General features: G+C 39.3%; 1 protein-coding gene across 4 annotated transcripts in view; it reads right to left on the reverse strand.

Annotated features, from left to right (window-relative positions):
• The window catches only part of map3k21 (mitogen-activated protein kinase kinase kinase 21), a 30252-nt gene that overhangs the window by 3163 nt on the left and 11662 nt on the right, over window positions 1–15427 (reverse strand). The window contains exons 2-10 of one of the 4 annotated variants that reach the window (XM_085369731.1): window positions 9071–9251; window positions 8788–8936; window positions 8188–8363; window positions 6181–6421; window positions 5471–5593; window positions 4543–4638; window positions 3001–3151; window positions 941–1035; window positions 11–841 (exon numbers count right to left, since the gene is read on the reverse strand). In XM_085369731.1, coding sequence (XP_085225857.1) covers window positions 11–841; window positions 941–1035; window positions 3001–3151; window positions 4543–4638; window positions 5471–5593; window positions 6181–6421; window positions 8188–8363; window positions 8788–8936; window positions 9071–9251 — 2043 coding nt within the window. Of the gene's footprint in view, window positions 1–10; window positions 845–940; window positions 1036–3000; window positions 3152–4542; window positions 4639–5470; window positions 5594–6180; window positions 6422–8187; window positions 8364–8787; window positions 8937–9070; window positions 9252–15427 lie in introns of all 4 variants that reach the window. The other 3 variants (XM_085369730.1, XM_085369729.1, XM_085369727.1) reach the window with 3 other exon arrangements.

Genomic DNA, 15427 nt, shown 5'->3' on the forward strand with positions numbered 1-15427 from the left:
AGTTACTCACTGTTGTGGTTGGTGGTGTATTTCTTTCTGCGTAGACGTGCTGCTGGGTTGTGGTTGGTCTGCTCTGGCGGCTGGCTTTGGGTTTGCACCGCTGTCTGCGTTTTAGCTGCAGTCTTGTTACTCTGGCCTTCTGGAACTGCTGCTGGGCTGCATCTGGATGGCTCTGTGTGATGATTGACAGCCACATGCTCAGCCTTCACAGGGTTAGACTCCGACATCTCCGCTTCAGACTGTAAGAGACACTTGGTGGAGTTGTACTCCATGATGGCTGACATGGAAATAAGATTGACAGGTTGGGGGGAGTTGTGGTTTGACGTTCCCTCGTCTTTACGGGAGCGACCACTTGGTGGTGAGGTGCTGCGGCGGAAACGGGTTGCGCGTTGAAACAGGCCCTCTTTCTTTTTCTTCTCTTTCTCCTCTTTCGGGGGCTCGCAGTCTTCGCCAGCAGCTGAGTTTTTCAGGGCTTCCCTGATGTCATAACCGAGCACAACCGAAGCCAGCAGCGAACCGCAGCCATACAGCACAGCGTCGGTCTTGCGGCGACCCGATGTCCTTTTCAGGCTGTTGGTGGGTGTAAGCTGTGGGGTAGTTGAGGTGGATGAAGTGGATGTGGTGGTATATGGGTCGTCTGGAGTCTCTGGTTGGCCGCTCTGACCTGCTAATCCCACTCCAGCATCTCCTGTCCCGCAGTTTCCACCAGGGCAAATCTGAGTCTGCTGCTCGTCCCTCCACAGAGGTAGATCGATGTACACCTGGTTGGGGAACTTGAGCTGCTTTGGTTTGGAGCTGCTGTCAGAACATTCCTGGGAGAAAGTCTCATCTTTACTGTTCCCTGCTAAAAACACAGAAGTGGAAATATCAATAAATACCTGCTCCTTATAAATCCAAGCACCATTTAAACAAATTTAATGTCACCACAGTTTTAGCTCACCTTGTTCGGCAAACAGGGCAGCAAGAGGGACAGACTTCTGGGACTTCACCAGGCTGGTGGACCACGGGTTACTGCCATCTGACAGAGGACGCACTCTATAAAAAGAATTATTAGTGAGGTACACTGCAGAATTAGTTACATATATAAAGACTGAAGATGCTCTTTCATGCACCACGCTGACCACAAGGTCGAGCAAAATTAGTGCTGCATAGGCTGTTCCATATCATTACTATGTCATCTTTTGAGGCGACAGTGTCTTCGTGTGTGCTATTTGCATCGGCTTCCTGTCATTCTACTTTTCTATTTGTGACACATATGTGTGTCACACTGTGCCCATGCGATCCAACCATTATTGGACGGATGAGTTTCAGAGTGCAGCACAGTGCATGAAACTTTCCATCCTCTTACTATAATGATCGTAGCATATGATCATTTGTCTGTATATACTTCATCGCCTCTTTAACAGGTTGGCCAACCTGAGCGAAACTTTGCACAAACATTATCACACGTACAGAGATTACTAACATCTAAATATTTTTATAAAAGGATTGATTATAAATTACAATTGTTTAGATTTTTGTATATATTATGCTCACTTCACCATAGGGCTGCTCAATTAATCGAATTTTAATCACGATTACGATCTGGGCTTTCAACGATCATTAAAAATGACTGAGCCGATTATTAGCCCCTCCCTAATTTATCCGCGACACCTTAAAGGCCGGTCCGTGAAAATATTGTCGGGCATAAACCGGTCCGTGGCGCAAAAAAGGTTGGAGACCGCTGATTAAGAGGACCCGAGGGAAGCTCGGAAAGCTAAGCAGAAGTTATTTGGAGAGGAGAGTGACTGCTGTTGGTTGAAAAGAGAGGTAAAAAAAAAAAAAAAAAAAAAAACTTCAGTGGTGTTGCACACCATTTTATATTATTTTTTTAAAGTCATTGTTAACCCTTTAAATCCGGTCAGAGCAGCACGCTCCGTTTTGCGTAACTATTTTTAAATCCCTGTAGAACCTGAACCGTGTAAGCTAGCGCAATAATTTGTTTTGCATATGAAACCAGAGGAGTTGTACTTACATCTTATGCCATCAGCTTGTCCTCGGTCACGGTTTCCTTCCACATATAGCTTTGCAAAAATTGCATAAAAAGCGCTTGCAGGAACAAAAACATAATATTCCAGAAACACGCTTTGCCGTTCCTATCAGCTGTTGGTAACACTTCCCACAGTGAAATGATGCACCTGCTGTTTTCTTTGCAAATTTGCATCATAGGATTGTTTTTTGTTTTTCCTGCAGTATATAAAAATTGCTGTATCTCCAAAATAAAACTATGAAGACACTCAAAAGAAATTTCCTGTGGTGGGAAACTATTTTTTGCAACTTTATTGTAAAGTTTTGAGGGATAAACCTCTTAAATTTCTCCAAGTAGAAATATATGTAAACAAAACAAAAGCGATTTTCAATTTTTTTTGTAGTTTATTGCACTTTTTTGCAATTTATGTAATTACTATGGACTTAATGCATACATATTATTAAAATATGGGCTATAACAGTTGTATTGATGTATAGCAACTTGAAATGCTCCCACAAATGGCACTACAGCATGTAAAAAAATAAATAAATATAAGCTCTGGTGGACTTGGTTCTATAGTAGGTCTTAAAGGGTTAAATAAATATCGTCAAATAATCGTGATCTCAATTTCAGTGAAAATAATCGTGATTATCATTTTTGCCATAATCGAGCAGCCCTACTTCACCATCCCTGTGCGAATGCAATGTTACATTTTCTGACAGAACGTTTTTTGTTTTTTTTTTTTAAATCGTATGAGACTTTGAGATGTTTGACCATCTGCAGTCCTTTAGAGAAGCATACAAATGATGACTTCTTTAGTTTTTTTTGGACTCTGCAAATGTAGCATGAATCAGATACACAAAGAAGAGTCAAAAACTATTTCATCACTTTGAAAATTTGACTTAGACAAGCTTGTTTTTAAGTCTTCAACTACACAGTGCGAGTAAAACGTGACTGTCCTGCTTTTTTTCCTGTGTGTAAACACACTTCACCTCTGAGCGGCAGCAGGCCTCTCTTTGCTCTGTACTGAACTGGGTCCCCAGGTTCTTCCTTTCTTCTTGATTCCCTTTTTCACGTCATCAAACTCCTCTGGCCTGAAGGGGGAGCTGCGGCCCCACGTACGGTTGCTCTCATCTTGAGTAACTGTAAATGCAGCGATTGTTAAGTTTTACAAATAAACAAACCAATCAATCAACTCCTGCAAGCTGCTGTTGACCAAAAGACAGTCCTCACACGAAATATGGACTAGACATGTTAGTAGGATTATTAAATGTTTTCTGCCATCTGTACAATCCTGGTATTAATCAATCCATAGAAGCATTATGAAGTACAGTGGTCCCTCGTTTATCGCGGGGGTTACGTTCCAAAAATAAACTGCGATAGTTGAAATCCACGAAGTAGCCAACTTTATTTTTACAATTATTATAGATGTTTTAAGGCTGTAAAACCCCTCGCTACACACCTTATACACTTTTCTCAGACAGATATGAACATTTTCACACTTTTCTCTCTTGTTTAAATACTCTCAAAGTTCAAACCTTTGTAGAAAAATAAGTCCAGTATTATAGAATGACACCAAAGGCTCCCGCGGTTGCCTTTGATGGTGCAAAATGTTTTGTTGACATTGTTGTGTTTGTTGGGGGGGAAACTTACAGACATACAGTACAGCACTTCAGAGTCACACTGCTAGCGATCGAAGATTTATGTAAATTTGACAAGCTGAACGCATTCTGTACTGTAGAGGAGACACCGCACGAGATTGATTGACAATGGTCTACAGCCAATCAGGACGCAGAACACAAAGCGTTGTAAGAAAAAAAACAAAACCATGCAAAATTGCACCAAAAAAAAAAAAAAAAAAAAAAAAATCAGGAAAAGAGCGAGGCTGCGAAAGGTGAACCGCGTTATAGCGAGGGACCGCTGTACTTACGGTAAAAAACATTGGGTAAACACCAAACCCCTGGAGTACTGTTGTTCAAAAGTTATACACTAGATGGCTTTCGAGTCTTTTAATTTAATGTCTGATTCAGGAAGATTCAGAGTGAATATCATAATCGTGACAGTGATAATCATAGAACAATTCAAAAAGAAAAACAACAGCAACCAATAGCAGTGTTGTTTTAAGATCCTCTTACTGGTATTGGTTAGTTGTCATGAACTTCAGCAAAAGCAGCATCCACCAATTATGTCACAGCATCAGACAAGAGCCAAAGAAAGCTGCCACCAAATTCATTTGTAGAATTCAAAGACAAAAAAAAAAGAAAAAAGAAACAGCTCCGTGGCCCATGTCTGCAGCATGAACTGTGTAGCTAATTTATTTGATTTTAAGGTTGATGAAAACATTTTTACAAGTAGAAAACACCAAAGTCTTGTTATGATCCACACATCAGATAAATGCTGTCAATCTGCAAGAGAAAAATCACTGACTGGAAACTTTAACCACTTTCAACACTTAAAGTTAGCCACACGTAACACACAGCACTCAGTGCTACTGGCAACGCCTCACGCTGCATGAGCGAAGCCAGTCTCCTTGCCTTTCCTCCTGAACCCAGAGTAGGCTGACACCTCGCTGGTCAAATCAACATCCTGTTGGTAAACATACAAACTGTCCCTCGGCCTGTGGGATGTCACTGAGGAGGGAAATGCACATGTTACAGCCTGAGCACTGTGAAACAGAGCATTTAATGCTACAAAACAGAAGGTGGAGCACTTCAGCCAGTGCTGCCATAAATAAGTCTAAATGTTTATCTGTTGGAATAAACATTTACACTTATATGTATGAATGAAATTTATGGCTGGTGCAAATAAAACTGACTTTAAAATGTGCAAGAAATAGGTGTCCATGTCAACAGGGCTGTTATTCAATTGCTATGTATCATATGGCTATGCATAAAGATTTAATAAAATGCTGAAGTAAATCAGTGTACACAACTGCAAATACATGATTCCTCATAAAGTGTACAATCCTGTGTGCACTAAATACAGGCTTCTAAAACACACCTCCTCCTTGGATAGCACAGACCTGTCTAATCTTGTAGCTCAAAGCATCAATTAAGACTAAGTTTAAACACATGGATCTGTATACAAATGTACGTCTTTTTTCTAGTACTCTGATTTTTCAGTGCCTCCTATGTTACAGAGAAGACCCCTATCTGTATTATCACCTACCATAAATGCACAAGAGGAATTTGTCCCAGTTATTGCAGGGGCGTTGGTGTGTGACTAACATCTTTTTAAAACTGTTCAAACAACTGCCTCTGCCTCTGGAGCTTTTGTTCACATGGCTCTAGTCATTGTGCATGATACTGTTCCCATGTTCCCAGTTCCTGTGAAATTCTCAGAGCTGATGTGATTTCTTTGGTTCTTTTACATTTGAGCAGGCTGGACTCAAGGTAGGACAGTAAGCACGACTAAGAAAACCTGAGGGACTCTTTAATATGCAAAAACACAAACTGAACTTACGCTGAATGGCTCGTAGACGAGGGATAAGTGTGGGACTGCTGGGAGGAGAGGAGCTGGTACTGTGAAGGCTCCGCCTTTTGTCCATGGAGGGCGAAGCCTGCACGGTGATCTTATGCTGGAAGTCTGCAATATGCCGGACAAGTAAAACAGTTATTATAATCCCAGAGGAGTTACTGTTTGAGTGATTACAGTTTGATATGTATAGTTAGATTTTCCAACACAGTTCAAATGTTGCAAACACAACAACATCAGAGTGATTATTTAATCTGGACGTGTTAGTTTGCTTATTTTTTCTGAATAGTGTAGGCTAAAAGCTTGGAAAATACAATATGGTTTAACTTTTTTATTTTGCTACAGATGTATGGGAATGATGTGGCAAATACACCATTCTCATACAAGAACTATATACTGGGAAAACATGATTTGTCAAGCTCTGGAGTTGTTTTTGACAGGAGATTCCAAGAAATTCAAATAGCAAATTAGCTTCAAAGCTTTGACAGGCAGTGGGCAGGGCAAATCTCACTCTGTTTGTACCACTGAGTGATGGCACAAAGGGACAGAGAGGATCCATCCAGAGCGAGAACTCCAGTTTTAAAGCACTGCAATCCAATTTTTTTTAAGTGCTATTACGGGGAAAAAAAGGAAGGCTCATTTGTATCGTGAGGTTTGGATGTGGGAATATTTTAGCTTAGTTCAGTCTGCAAGCTCACCTGAGGGTAGGCTGATGCGGTTCCCATCCTTCAGTTTAAGGCGGGAACGTTTAAATTTGCCTTTTCTCTTCTTCACGTTGGGCTTGTCTTTGTTGAGCTGGAAAATGAGGATGTTGAGCTCTCTCTCCAGCACGTTGATCTCGCGCTCTGCCAGCTGCTGCTCCCGACGCTTCAGCAACTCCTCCTGAGACTTCTGCTGCAGGGCGGCTCGCGTCAGCTCCTCTTCTCTGGAACGTAGCTCCTGGAAGAAGCAGGTATTAAGAGGTAAGTGCATTTATAGAACTGGCTGAAAGATTTCAGATGGTGACACCTCCTAAGGCGTGAACTCTTCCACGGCATGCATTTTTAATTTGTCTTTGATATTTGGGCTGATTGGGACCTGATGAATGTAAAAACAAAGAATTATTTTATTTTTTTAACCTAATTTTTGTTTCTAAGAAAAATGAGAGCCACATATGAGGATATTCGTTTAAAATTTCGATAGAACAGTAGCAGTATAATGTCCTCGTGAGTGGATATCAGGCCCTTGTAGAGCCAAATTGAGTATTTTGGTCTAAATAACCCAAAATGTGATGTCCTCACACGTGGACGCCAGGTCCTAGGAGGTTAAGGCACCTTCTATAGACCTCAATAGCTGCTCTAACAATAGTGAGCTAAGTTGGCATTGTTTGCCAACACTGTATGAGCTAAAACATGAGCAAGCACAATTTCAAGTGCAGAGCTAGTCAAGTCTACAGTAAGCAGTTTACAGTAAGTAAATTATATAAACTACTTTTTTAGTGAACAGTCAACATTTAAAGGATAACACTAGGATGAATAAAAGTGCCTTAGAGATCCAGAAAGGATGTATGTCATCCTCGCTAGATCAATATTTAGAACTACTCTTAAGTTGTGCCTCTGTGTCACATTTGTTCCGTGTGTGGTTTTAGACATGTTTTTTGAGCACTGAAATCTTTAAAATAGGCAGGAGTAGGTAGCCTTCTTTTTGAGGCAGTGTTATGCTCTCCCACCACTGCTTACTCATTCTTCACTCCCTCCATTTTCTCTTGAATTGCTCTCAGTTGAGTAATAATAATCCTTACTGGATGACTTCCATAAAGCAGCTTTACAGTCAAACCACTTCAGCCACCCACCTAGACACAGATTACGGTGAGATTTTTTACAGGAAATCTGTTTAAATGAAGGGACTAATTCCCTAATCTTGTAAAATTTATGATGGGAAAGCTCAAAGCTAAATTAGCCTTATTCTTTGAGCTTTGCATAGTGGTTGAATTTAATATAGCATGGTGAAGCAACAGAAATTACCAGCTGTGCAGATAAACGTTTAATTTGGGGATTGTAAGATTTAAAAAACGTAAACCTCATGCTCAAACGGTGGATTAGCAGAACTGGAAAAACTAGAACAAAGCAGACAGCATAAATCCACAATACAAAAATAGGCACAAATTAAAACTCAATAAAAACACCACCTGTGCACTTTTGTATTTTGTGTAAAACTCCGTTCACCATTCATTAACTCAGCTCTGTGTGCTGATCCTGCTGTTTCTCTAAACACTAATTAACTCCTCTCTCCCCACTTTAAGCCAGAAACAGCAGACTTATACAGGAAGCAGATTAAGGTTTTAACAAGGGGAAGTCCACTAAAGCACTTCGGCATTAATGACTTGATTGTTAAACGTGCGATTTAGCCTTATCCACTGAAAGTAACCAATTAAACATTTTTATCCCATGAAACCAGTCCAGGGCAATACATCGGGGTTAGACGTAATGATAGATTAGCCTGCGTGTATCATTACTAAAACTCAAAGAGTGAAGCAAGATGAAAAACTGGTCTTTTTTCATACTTGGCGTCAGGGTCCAACTTCCCACACTGTGCGACACAGACGAGAGGATGCTGGAAATTAAGTTTACTTTCATGTGTTTAACCAGCTGCTAGGATAGTTCCGTGTTCAGTGGCTTCAACATATTGATGTTAGTGTATGAAAGAATCTCCTCCTTCTGCTCTACCTTCTCTTTGGTCCTGAGCTCATCAAACATCTCCTGGATCTCCACACGCCAGTCGTCCTGCATGCTGTGGAAGGAGTCCTGAGGCATGGTGGCCATCACCGCCTCTTCGATGGCTGAAAGCTGCTCCAGGATGCAGGAGAATGAGGGACGCACATGGGGGTCCTGGTCCCAGCAATCTGGACAAATACAATGCAGTGAAAAGATGGACTCATAACCACTGTGACCAGGGCATCTACATCATACTGTATTTGTGGGCCTAGTGAACTGCTCTGACAGGAAAAAAAAAAGGAGTCAGCTGGATCAGCAGAAATTCACAAAGTTGGGAAAAACCAGCAAACTTGCCATTAGCCATTTTAAGAGTGCATTTACTATTACCATGCACGCATTTTCCACTAGAAATATGTATGCATGTACAAATCTACACATAAAATTAAATTAAACTTAAAGTCTAATATTTGGTGCCATATGGCCTATTTGTGGAACAGGTGGCGTCGCTTCTTGTGCCTCTCTTGGAATAAGATGCCAGTCTCACATACATTTTCTGTGGATAAACAAAGCTTCAGCTCAGCTTCAGCTCCACTGATATTTGCTCATACTTACCTTCCATGAGCTTAGCGAAGGGTTCGGGGCAAGTGGAAGGGATTGGTAGGGTTAACTTATTAACTGCCACGCCGTAAGCAACAGCAAGGCCGTCTATTCCACGGTACGGCACCTCCCCTGTTAACAGCTCCCACAGCAAGACACCATAGCTGAAAAGAAAAAAAAAAAACCCCAAAGTAAACTAATGATAAATAAATTTAAAGAACAATGACAGACAAATGAAAAAAAGGTAAGTATTTAAATCTAATGTCAAGGCCTCATGTGTCATTATCATCCATTATACCTCCAGACGTCACTGCCTTTGGAGAAGAGAGATGACTTAATGACCTCTGGTGCCATCCAGGAGTAGGTGCCTGCTGCTGACATTTTTGTGGTTTTGTGCCATTCCCTGGCTAAGCCAAAATCTGTGATCTTCAAGGTCTTTCTCCCAATGTCATCATTCTCAATTTTTTCAAGTAATAAAACTGAAAAGGAAAAATAATTTACTTTAGGTAGATCGATGCACAAAAACCATAGGATAAAAAAAATGCTCGAGAAAAAAAAAAAAAAAAGCAGTGTAACTGAGATAAAAGGAAAAAGGAAAAGACGGGACTGGGATGAAAGTGACAGATGTGAAGGGGATGGAGAATAAAGGTGAAATGTAAGAAAGGGGGATATACAAAGAGTGAGCGACAGAGAAAAGGGCGACCGTCCAGGTGAGGAGATGATAGCAGATATTTAAAAAGGGCCAACAGCAGTATGCTGGTCATTCATAACTGTAGAAACAGAAGGCTGACAGTGCCACAAAGCACCTGTCCTCGGGTCCTAAAACTGCTCAACACATTAAAGAGAGCAAGAACCCCTCAAACCTGCTGGTAACACTACACCAGGTCTGAGAGCGCTGCCACAGTGAAGTCACAAACTAAAATGTGTGAAGTCAAAACCCTTAGTGTTCATCATGATCTGGATAAAATAAATAAATTCACAAGTTGAAGACGTACACAAACACACATACAGTTTACACACACTGAACGTGTTGTGTGTGCATCAGGAATAAAGTACTGGGCAAATGGACTAAAAACACGGCCTAAATATTCTTGAAAGCAGCAGGTTTTTCCATAGCCTGTCCGCCTCCTCTGGTTGCTTAGCTGTCAAATTGCATGCACTTCATGATATCAGTTACCTGTGGTTCACTAAGAAAGTGGGTGTAAAATGAAGGGCTGCAGTATTCATAGACTATAATTTGCTAATAGTTACCACCAAAGGGAGATTGGTTTGATTTGCATTTGCATTAAATTGTTACCAAAGATAGGGCTTTGCCCATCTTACAAGAAATCACATCCAGATATAGATCTGGATTTAGGATTTTTTTTGCAATCTGGGGCACAACTGGATATTCTTAATCACATCTTTACAAATACCTACAGAAAATACTTAAAATTGCAGCCTCATCTTCAAATGTCTTGTTTACTAAAACTTAATAGACACTCAGGGTGAAATAACATGATGAAAAGCATATGAATAAATAAACAAACCAGAATAATAAACAAACCGTAAATAACAACTAAATGAAAAAGGGAGCACAGAGCTTATGAAAACAACTTTGGGTCTCTGGTGTTTAGTCCATTTAAATCACTTTAAAACTACACAATCAGGGATGCAGGGGTGAACACTGTAATTTTGCTTGGGTGCGAACAAAAACAACTGCCCTGAGACCCTTTGGAGGAGGTGGTCTTGGTCCACTTCCAAACTCCAGAGCTGTTTGTTTATGGTGTAAACATAATACGAACCAACTACTTGGTGTATGCTGCAAATTTGAGCGAAATGCTTTTCCATAGTCAAGTAAGTTTTGCAGTTTGGATTGTGGCAGGGTACCACAGATGTTCAGTGTACACAAATTGTCAGTACAGGCTAGCAACTAGCCCTTAAATGTAATGTAAATCCCTTGTTTCCCTTGTTCCAACATGCCAGAACACAGCACCTTTAGTTACTTTTGTTGCTCCCACCCAGACACATTTGCCTAATCGGTAGACAAAAAGTTCTCACATGGTTTCTAGTGACACATTGCAAGAATGTGTTTTTTTTCTGTGTGTAAAAGGAACAACTATAAGTTTCAGCTATCAGGCTCATCAACTGATATGGACTGAAGTAAATGACATATAGATGTGAAAATGCACTTGTACACGGTATTTTTCAAAACAAGAATATTCTGCTTTTGTTTTTTAATCCTTTCCCTCACAAGCACCGTTTTAATGAACACCATCGTCCATGTGAAAACGTAAAAACCACTGTTGCTTTGAGCATGTCAAAGCAATGTAACCCTAACCATACAAAAATGTCAGAAGCCTATAAACAATAACACGTAGTCCAGTCTGATGTTAACAATGGAGATAAAGACACACACCTCTGATGTTGCAACACATAATCTCTGTAATCCCTGTCCAAACATGAATGCACATGCAGTTTTTGAAAATGATCACATTGAGAGTACTTTTTCAAAGCTTGATTTTTAGCATAAAGCTGTTTACATGTGGACAAAATGCAACGGTGCACGTAAAAAGCTTTGTTTTCCAAAACAAATGTGTATGTGCAGACCAAACCAGCATTTGGGCTTTCTCAACCTGTGCCACATTTCTTCTAATGTTAAATGTTTTATTTCAACAAGAATAAAACTAATATTATACCTCTGATAACATGAAGCCTCTTTTTCCATGAACTGGTGTAGCCAAAATGAAGTCTTTGATCCTTTGATTCTCTTTGTATCATGTACAAAATGTGTTTTTGCCAAGATCTCCTCACATTAAAAGCTGCTCGATTTCATTATTTACACTACAGGTCAATTTGAACATGTCCTATCAGCTGTGTTGATTCTACAGAACAAACAAAAGGCTAGCAATAACTCGAGAGTCTAAATGCCCCTTTGGTTGGTTTGACAGAGGCAATCAGTGTTGAGAGTTTATTGTTAAGAAAAACAGCCTGATATCTCCGTGGATGGATGGAACGTTGCTGCCACTTACACTCTGTGGGAATATTTCCAAGGGAGAAACAACGTCATGATAAAGATAGATAGTGGAAGTGTTCAAGGTAATAAGGCATTTGTGTGCCTTGACGGACTGTAACTAAATGTAAACTTAAAAACGTTATTTAGTCTAAAGACTCTTTGTTAACAGCATTTTTTTTGTAAACCAAGGCTTTGTAATGTTTGTCGGCACTCAGTTGCACCATTGTGCTGTTATCACTCGATGACCTTGGACTTACTCCCACACGACTACACAACCAAGACTTGCCAATAAACACACACACACACACACACTCGCTTTCACACCTTAGTGAGGACATCAAATTGACATAATGCTTAACCTTATCCTAACCTTAACCACTAGGAATCAGTGCATACTCCTAACCCTAACCCTAAACCTAACCACAACCTAATTGTAACCTTAACTCTAAAACCAAATTCTTAGCCTCAAAAGTGCCTTCAAATTCGTGAGGACCAGCATTTAGTCCCCACAACTGACTGCTGGTCCCTGCAAGTACAGTGGGCTTCTAATGTTTGGTCCTCATAAAGATGTTTAAACAAGTCAACACAAACACACATGCACACAAACCTATACATAAATCCTTTCTGCATGCCTATATTACACTACTAATCAAATTTTATTAAAATCTCAGGCTCAAGTAATACAAGTAGCACAGTTAACTGATAAAGTACACAGATATTCAGTTTGACACAGTAAATGTGTCAAACTTGGACCAGATTTGCTGAAAGATGTAGGAGCAGTGGAAAGGACTAGATGGAGAACAGATAATAGAAACAAGTTTAGAGACCTCGGGAAAACTCAAGTGACCATACAATTTTAGTTGGTAAAAGATACAATGTCCTTTTTTATAGCTCTACAGCTCTCTTTTTGTAAACACTTAGACTATTTCCTTTTTCTCTGAGTGATATTTTAAAATATTCATATGTAAAATAAGTGAATAAACAAACCCCCAAAAAATTCAGATTAAGCATTTTTATGCAGAGGAGTACATTACAGAACACATTTAGATAATATGTAACACATTTTCTTTGTTATATAATAATAACAAATATTTAAAGGGGAACAAATACAAGTCGTTTAAAATGAATTGCTCATTGGTTTCTATTTTAGAAAATGCAATTTTTTTGCTTTAAGCTGTAATGAAAAAGTATTCTTTACTCTGTCTTCTTGGAAGGCTTTATACGTTTTTGTACATCTGTTTCTGTGTGTTAAAATGTGCGAGTGAGTGAGTTTGTGTCTGTAAGTCTTTAAAGAAGAATGTGGTGGCTGCAATGAAGAGAAGCGAGCATATCAGAAGTATCTGAAGTTTGGCTGGCGATGCAAAATTTTTGTGATGCATTAAAACAAGCTGTTATGATGATATATAAGAGTCTCTGCAGATCGTTCCTAATTGCAGAGCTGGCAGCTGCTGATTGGTTCCATGATCAAGAATTGCTAAGCCTTGTATATAGTGTGTAGATACTTTTCACTTGTAAATAGGCACTGAGGTAGAGGGGTGAACTGCCTTATTATTTTCTGTACTTTTTTCTCATTTATTCAAAGGGTCTACCTTACAATATAAAGTGCCTTGAGGTGACTGTTGCTGTAAATAAAATAAAATTGAATTGAATTAGGGAGTTGGGGGTAGCACTTATCTTTTGTTTGATATTTGTTTCACCCAGGGTTTAGGTAGCACCTCCCTTTTTGGAATAACTTGTTTTGTTTGTTATTTCAGCCTTTGTTCACCCCGGAGTTTAAGCGTTCAGTTTGGTAACACCTTAACTTGTAAATTGGCTTCTAGGTATGGCTTTGGGGACCAGGGTCACAGGGTCACCTTCCTTTTAACCCTTTTGTTGCACTCCTGTACCCCTAGACCGGGACGTAACAGTAGATGTTAATTAATATTAACAATAATTCAATATCCAACCTCAAATCCCTCAGGTCAGAGGGTCAGAGTTTTACTGGCCCATGCACGTTGTTATTAGCTTGTGAAAAAAAATTTTTTATATATATTTTTAAATGTTAATGCAATTTCATTGACACAGTAATATATTATTTCACTTTGAATCTGAAAAATGTTATGAAAACCTTGAAATAAATATGGTCTAGTACACACTTCTCTTTAGACTCACCCCTGTTTGCTTCCATGTAAAAGAGGACAGCTGCCGTTAGCTTTCAGCAAGCAGTATAATTTAAACATGGAATCAGACTAAGTGAACAGTCAATCTGCATATTTTAATAAAACTTCTAGAGGCTTACTTCAGACTTTTCACTGTTTCACATAAAACAAATGGTGGTGATCAGAGCAGCTACAGAGTTTGTTGATCAGGTGCTTTGATAAAGACCTCCCACTTGCTTATTCCCAGTAAAGGTTTTAATGGCAATCACAGGAACAGCAATGCTGTTTTGGAAACTAGAAACATGTTTTCTTTCAATAAACCTGAGCTCAGCATCTCGAGAACAGCTCCGCCTCTTTGCTCTTCGTGGTGTGTAAACAAACAGCTTCACGTTAACTGTGCCAGCGTCATCATCCTGCTCCCGTTTCCATGGTGACAATGGCCCGTTACAAAGCCGTGCCTGTTATTACCACAGTTGTGCTTAAAAGGAAACCTAAACAAACTGGTAAATATGTTACATTCGTATTTTTTGTGGAAACAATATTTTCAATATTTATACTACTGAAAAACCTGAAAATCGCAACAAATTAGATGTCATATTAAAGAATGTTTACCAACAAATAAAAATAAAATCAAAGCATATAAAAAGAAAAAGCTGTTTCCAAGGTCACGAATGATCCCAGACATAAATAAATAAATAAATAGTATGAACAAAGTCACATATACAAATAAGGTCATTCTGGGGTTAACCAACTGTACACTTGGTTAAAAATAAATAAATAAATGAAGCATAATTTCCTTATTATGGTCTGTTCACACCAAACATGAAGCTAAGGTACACTTAACAATGCTTGCGTTTATGCATGCACGATGGCAATCGATACAATAAGACATTTTAAAAACTTAAGATGAAGGTGTGATTAATTTTTTCCAAAACTTTCCTTTTTTTCTTTTTTTAAATCTCTGTATAAAAGATAAGTTCAACCAGACAGCTCCACCTGCCCTCAAATGATGTCAATAGGCTTAACCTCCACTTCTGATTATTGCTGGCATCAGCAGCAATCCAATCTATGGGAAAATGCCAGGGTTTTTGTGATGTAGAATGAAGCGAATTTTTCATCCCAGTTTAAATATTTTAACTTACATAATCAAAAACTTGCCTCTATTCACATTACCTGGGTGAAATTTGCATCAGTCCACCTAACTGGATGCACGCTGCATGAAAATGCACTGTTAAAAAAAAAAAAAAAGAAAAAAAAAAAGAACTTGGATTGAACTATAAATGAATTTCTTTTGTTGCCCTTCATGTAGTACAAACTGGATTGGTCAGCCATCAAAGTCTTTTGTGGAACACCTTCAACATAAACAAACAAAGAAAATAAGGTCCAGCATGTCACATGTCTGCTTCGACTATGCACTGTCATTTGAGAGTCTTTTAGGAGTGAAACCTTTGAAGAATAGCCAAATAGTATCTTTGCTTCAAATGGCCATGCATAGTTTGCAGCTCTAGTTTCAAATCTTGGT

This window comes from Diplotaxodon limnothrissa, linkage group LG13 (assembly GCF_057381915.1).
Source record: "Diplotaxodon limnothrissa isolate DT_005_m linkage group LG13, D_limnothrissa_male_GT1.1, whole genome shotgun sequence".
Classification (NCBI taxonomy): domain Eukaryota; kingdom Metazoa; phylum Chordata; class Actinopteri; order Cichliformes; family Cichlidae; genus Diplotaxodon; species Diplotaxodon limnothrissa.